Genomic DNA, 6,142 nt, shown 5'->3' on the forward strand with positions numbered 1-6,142 from the left:
CAGTGACTGGAGTTTCAAACTCTGGTAACCTCACGGTGATTCATTAGGATGCTCTTTAAGATCAGGCAACAGGGCAGAGGCATCCATGCCCTCTGGCAAGCCGGCACACCGCCCTCCCCCTTCTACTCTTTCCAGCTCCCTCCATCCAACCCCCTGCCCAGCCCTGTGCTCAAAGCCACCTGCGTTCCCTTCTTCCCTCGTCAGAATGCCAATCACCCAAGGCCCTGCAGACTCCCAAAGCTGCCCCTGGAACCTACCTTGGCAGGAGATGAAAGACGACCCGCACATTTAATATCGGCCCCTGACCCTCGATAGTGGGTTCAGTTCCTCCAGGGGCGGGTAAGCTTGGTGGCCCCGCCCCCTGACTCATGGCCTGACCCTCCTCAAACGCAGCCAGAGGTGACTCCTGGTCCCCGGTCAGGACCCCGCCCCGGCCGGGTCCAGCCCCGCCCAGCGGCAAGTTAAGGGCCCCCCAGTGCCAGACGCTCCAGACAGATTGCCACTCTTGGGGGGCAAGAGGTGGTTGTCGTCATGGCTACGGCGCTGACGACCGCGGTTCTGCGGGCAGCTGCTGTGGCCCCGAGGCTGCGCAGCCCGGGAGGCACTGGGGGCGCCCGGAGGCTGAGCTGCAGCGCGCGGCGGCGGGCAGCGAGGGGCACCAGCCCGGAGCGCCGGCTCAGCACCGCCTGGGCGCAGGTCCAGCCCCCGCCAGAGGAGTCCGCGGGCGCGGAAGACGTCTCCCAGACGCCTGCCGCCGAGGCGCCGTCGTGGGTGTCGACTCCCACGGCCCTGGTGCCCCACGAGCCCCCTGAAGCTCCCCGGGGCCGCTCGCTGGTGCAGCGGGACATCCAGGCCTTCCTGAACCAGTGCGGGGCCAGCCCGGGGGAAGCGCGCCACTGGCTCACGCAGTTCCAGACCTACCACCACTCCGCGGACAAGCCCTTCGCCGTCATCGAGGTGAGCGGAGCCTGGCGTGGGCCGCGACACAGCGAGGGGATGGGGCTGTGTGGCCACCTGTCCTCAGGCATGGCAGGAGAGGCTGCGGGCTCTGCGAACGGAAGCTGGAAGGAGCCAGGCAGAGCTCAGACCAGCGCTGCCGGGAATGGGCTAGCCCGTAAGCTCCTCCGGAAGCCTCGCGCCCAGACCGAGTGAGGAACCTGGGGGCCCCCACCTGCCAGGTGTGATGCCCTGAAGAAGGCCCCCAACACCGGCGCCGTTAGGGATTCAGAAGGGCCAGGACAGGAGTTGCCTGCTTTGCCCCTCCCCCAAAGGTGTCCCAGAGTCCAAGGTCGCAGGGAGCAGGGCGGGAGGTACCTCAGAGTGAGATAAGGGAGTGGCAAGACCCAATGGGACAAAGGGCGGAGCAGGTGGGCACCGGTGGCCAGAAGTGGGTCCTGAGAGCTCCTGGAAGAGTAGGGTCACTGAGACGGCCCTGCATGGGAGCCAGCGGCTCAGGGCCGTGTCACGCTCCTTGAACGCCCACTCCTCCACAGGTGGACGAGGAGGTGCTCAAGTGCCGGCGGGCCGTATCCAGTCTGGCCTTCGCCCTGGCCTTCTTGCAGCGCATGGACATGAAGCCGCTGGTGGTCCTGGGGCTGCCAGCCCCCACGGCGCCCTCGGGCTGTCTTTCCTTCTGGGAGGCCAAGGCGCAGCTGGCCGAGAGCTGCAAGGTGCTGGTGGACGCGCTTCGGCACAACGCAGCCACTGCCGTGCCTTTTTTTGGCGGCGGGTCTGTGCTAGGCGCTGCAGAGCCGGCTCCCCATGCTAGGTTAGTGCCCCCTCTCCCGCCCCGCCCGCCCAGGCGTCCTCAGAGGGCGCTACTCCGCCCACCCTGCCCCGCCCGGCAGGCCTGGACGGGGCCCTGTCGAGCACCACGTCTGGCCCACAGCTACGGCGGCATCGTCTCGGTGGAGACAGACCTGCTGCAGTGGTGCCTGGAGTCGGGCAGCATCCCCATCCTGTGCCCCATTGGGGAGACGGCCGCGCGCCGCTCTGTGCTTCTCGACTCCCTGGAGGTGACCGCGTCGCTGGCCAAGGCGCTGCGGCCCACCAAGATCATCTTCCTCAATAACACAGGAGGCCTGCGCGACAGCAGTCACAAGGTGCGGCCCTTTCTTTCCCCGGCGATCCTGGCCTTCCCTTGCGCCTCTCGCACCTCTCCCCGATGGGCCGCAGATTCACTAGCAAGCCAGGTGGGTAGAAAAGCCTAAGGGAGTATAGGGGAGGGGATCAGCCCCGGGTGCCCAGATGTGCGCCCTCCCCGGCCGAGGACTCCGGGCGGAAGAAAGGATAAAGGGGTCAGAGAGAAGAGAGGTCCGTGAGGCAGGGGCGCAGTCCCTGCCGGCAGTGGGCCGCTGGCTCAGCCGCTGGCTCCGGACACAGGTCCTGAGTAACGTGAACCTGCCGGCCGACCTGGACCTCGTGAGCAACGCCGAGTGGGTGAGCACAAAAGAACGGCAGCAGATGCGGCTCATCGTGGACGTGCTCAGCCGCCTGCCCCACCACTCCTCGGCCGTCATCACCGCCGCCAGCACGCTGCTCACCGAGCTCTTCAGCAACAAGGGTGAGGGCGGCGGGCGGGCGGGGGGCTGGGTCCCGGGAGTGAGCAATGGCCCGGCCTGCGTGTCTGAGGGCAGGAGGAGCAGCTTCTCCTCCTGTCCAGGAGCCGTAGGGGGCGATCACAGCAATGGCTCCAGCTGCTGCCGAAACTCGGGAAAGGTGAGAGGGGAGACTCCAGCAGACTGGAGGGAACTCAGAAGTTATTACAGGAATGGGCGGGACGAGAGGAAGAGGGAGGTGTGAGGTGTCCAGTGGGCGGGGCCACGAGGGGCGGGGCCACGAGGGGCTCAACCGTGAGAGATGGGTGGGGCTTAGGTTGCTGGGAGAGGTAAGCGGCGGGAGACTGACTTCGAGGAGAGGCGGGACTAAAGGAAGTGGGTGGGGCTCCAGGCGGCCGGAGGAGCTAGGGGCACAAGCTCTGCCTGGGAAATGCATCTCCTTGAATTAAAATCACAGATATGCAACAAAGCCACAGCTCATATGAAGAAAAAAAAGAAAAGAGAAAAAATAAAATCACAGATAAATCTATGGAGACCACTGAAATCATTTCACTGCGTAGGTCTCCCAAAGACGGAAATTGCTCCACCAGCCCCTGCCCTACCTGCAGCCCCCACCAGGCTGCGCAGACGGCTCTCCTGCCAGGCTAGGCCCTCCTTATCCTCCTCCAGGGTCCGGGACCTTGTTCAAGAACGCCGAGCGGATGCTACGGGTGCGCAGCCTGGACAACCTGGACCAGGGCCGTCTAGTGAACCTGGTCAACGCCAGCTTCGGCAAGAAGCTCAGGGACGACTACCTGGCCTCGCTGCGCCCGCGGCTGTACTCCATCTACGTCTCCGAGGGGTAAGCCTGCGAACCCCAGAGGGCGGGGTCTCGGGGGGCAGCCGGCCAGCTTCGGACCAGGGAGAGGTCCCAGCCTGCCGCTCTCCCGCTGGGTCAGGTACAACGCTGCCGCCATTCTGACCATGGAGCCCGTCCTCGGGGGCACCCCGTACCTGGACAAATTTGTGGTGAGCTCCAGCCGCCAGGGCCAAGGCTCCGGTCAGATGTTGTGGGAGTGCCTGCTGCGGGACCTGCAGACGCTTTTCTGGCGCTCCCGGGTCACCAACCCCATCAATCCCTGGTAGGTCCCACCACTCCCAGCTCCGGGCTGGGCTCCGACTTCCCTCTCCTCTCCAGCCCTTGCCAAGCGTGCCAAGGAGGCTGAGCTTCCTCTTCTTCCACTGGTCTCCCTTTCACTACCTCCCAGGGGCAGAACAGACAGAAAGCCAGAGTTAGAGCGCACGTCACACTCCTTTTCTGGAAGCAAGTGACACCTCCTAACCCCCACGGAGCCCACCTCTCCCAGGGCCCTGAGGAATCCTAACCCTCAGGCTCTATTGGAGGCCTGCGGCACCTCCAGTGGAACACCCCTCCTCTCTCTCCTTCAGTAACTGCCCCCTCACCCTACACCCTGCTCTGTGGGCACTAGGAAGTGAGCAAGAACCCTCCTCTTTGCTGCACAGCTGAGGCAGTGTGGAGAGCAAGGCACTGCTCCCTTCCTAACTGTGCACCTGGCAAGGTACCTAACTTCTCTCAGCCTTAGCTGCTTCTCTGTGAGCTGAGCATCACAATGCCAGGCTCAGGCCTCTGCTGCAAGGAGAAAATGAGATAACACACAGCAGGACCTAGCTGCGTGCCCAGCATGCAGTAGGTCCTCAATGTTCTTTGAATACAGAACCAATGAGTAATGAGCACTGACCTTGCCCTAAAAACTGTTTGCTGCATCACCTCCCCCCACCCAGGTACTTCAAACACAGTGATGGCAGCTTCTCCAACAAGCAGTGGATCTTCTTCTGGTTTGGCCTGGCTGATATCCGGGACTCCTATGAGTTGGTCAACCACGCCAAGGGGCTGCCAGACTCCTTTTGCAAGCCAGCTTCTGACCCTGGCAGCTGACCCTCACCATGAACCCTACAGGCCCTGGAACAGCCAGGGTGGACCAAAAGCCATGCCTGCTGAGGATGAGTGACCCCAGGCAGCCAGCCACAGGCTGCATGGGGCTTGCTGGCTGAGTGATCTACATAGGAGAAAGTAGCCCAGCTCTGCCCAGAGGAGGCGCTGAAGTGGGACAAGCACAGGAAAGAGAAGGGCCAGTCTAGGACCCCAGCTCGACTCACTCCAAAGCCACAACCAAATTGCCTTTGATTTTCAAACTGGGGATTAGAGGAGGGGAGGGTGCCTTTCAGGGATCTACTCAGGACTAACCCTAAGGGTGAGCTGGTTTCTGTGCCTCTGTGCTGTTTTGAGGCTCCCTTACCCAAGATATTACCCCACCTGCCTGATATTCTACCATTAATTTAAATTCCTTTGGGTTTTGCAGTTTTTCAGGAGGCCTTCATTAAAATGCAAATACTTGTCTGAGAGTCAGCTCACACTTGAAAGAAAATTAGAAGTGACCCTGCGGGAGCAAGATTTTTTTTTTTTTTTTAAAGACATGGTCTCACTCTGTTACCAAGGCTGGAGTAGTGGTGCCATCACAGCTCACTGAAGCCTCAACCTCAGGCTGAAGCAAATCTCCCACGTCAGCCTCCTTAGTAGCTGGTACCACAGGCACACACCACCACACCTGGCTTTTTTTTTTTTTTTTTGGTAGAGATGAGGTCTCACTATGTTACCAAGTCTGGTCTCAAACTCCTGGGCTCAAGCAATCCTCCCTCTTCGGCCTCCCAAAGTACTAGGATCACAGGCTGGGAGGAAGATCTTGAGGGCCGGGGAACCAGGGGACTCCTAGGATGAACACTGCCACCGTCTCCCTCCCAGAGGTTAGAAAGCATCCTCCCTTCCACAGACCAGGCCGCAGCAGCCCCAGCTCCCCTTCCCTATGGGTGCTCCACCCACAGCTCCCTTTCCAGGCTGGGCTGGGCCAGGCCCAGACATTAGTGGCACACCTTTTACCTACAAGAGCCCAGAGACGCTACAAGATGGCTTTTGCTTAAAAGCTCAAACTTGGATGTTTTCCCCCAGGCCCTACTAGAGGTTGTGTCCAGTCTCTACAGGACCAGCTGGACAGAAATAAAAAACCCAGGGGTTTCGCTGACATGTTTTTAAGCTCCATGATGTGCCAGGCACCATACTGGCTGCTGCTAGGGCGACTTTCTGGCAGACGCACAGACTAGAAAGGAGGTCAACAGAGAGACCATCATGGCACAGGAGGGGCTGGGATAGAGCAGCCTCTGTCTCCCCTCAGGAGATGGGCCACATTGAGTATATATCTGGGCTTGGCCATTCAACAGACTTGACCTGGAATCCAGCTCTGTGGGCTGGATTTGCTCTGTGGCTTGAGGCAAGCTGCTTACCCTCTCTGAGCCTCCATTTCCTTCATGTGTAAAATGTAAAATATTCCAATTCACAGTGGACACTTAACAGTTTTCTCCCTCAGTCGGGTGCGGTGGCTCATGCCTGTAATCCCAGCACTTTGGGAGGCCGAGGCAGAGAGATCACCTGAGGTCGGGAGTTCGAGACCAGCCTGACCAACATGAAGAAACCCTATCTCTACTAAAAATGCAAAATTAGCCAGGCGTGGTGACGCATGCCTGTAATCCCA

General features: G+C 60.6%; 1 protein-coding gene across 1 annotated transcript; it reads left to right on the forward strand.

Annotated features, from left to right (window-relative positions):
• Window positions 1-418: 418 nt before the first annotated feature.
• NAGS (N-acetylglutamate synthase) lies at window positions 419-4,961 on the forward strand. The gene is made up of 7 exons (XM_017516169.1): window positions 419-957; window positions 1,494-1,768; window positions 1,889-2,102; window positions 2,383-2,563; window positions 3,228-3,399; window positions 3,497-3,679; window positions 4,341-4,961. The coding sequence occupies exons 1-7, from the start codon at window positions 532-534 to the stop codon at window positions 4,492-4,494; spliced, it is 1,605 nt and encodes a 534-aa protein (XP_017371658.1). The 5' UTR covers window positions 419-531; the 3' UTR covers window positions 4,495-4,961.
• The last annotated feature ends 1,181 nt before the right edge of the window (window positions 4,962-6,142 follow it).

This window comes from Cebus imitator, unplaced genomic scaffold (assembly GCF_001604975.1).
Source record: "Cebus imitator isolate Cc_AM_T3 unplaced genomic scaffold, Cebus_imitator-1.0 Scaffold573, whole genome shotgun sequence".
Classification (NCBI taxonomy): Eukaryota; Metazoa; Chordata; class Mammalia; order Primates; family Cebidae; genus Cebus; species Cebus imitator.

Excerpts from the sequence above, each read along its gene's own strand:
- NAGS (XM_017516169.1), top strand. The coding sequence starts at position 532 with ATGGCTACGGCGCTGACGACCGCGGTTCTGCGGGCAGCTGCTGTGGCC. Across the intron at positions 958-1,493 it reads AGCCCTTCGCCGTCATCGAG|GTGGACGAGGAGGTGCTCAA; the intron begins GTGAGCGGAGCC and ends ACTCCTCCACAG. Across the intron at positions 3,680-4,340 it reads ACCAACCCCATCAATCCCTG|GTACTTCAAACACAGTGATG; the intron begins GTAGGTCCCACC and ends CCCCCCACCCAG.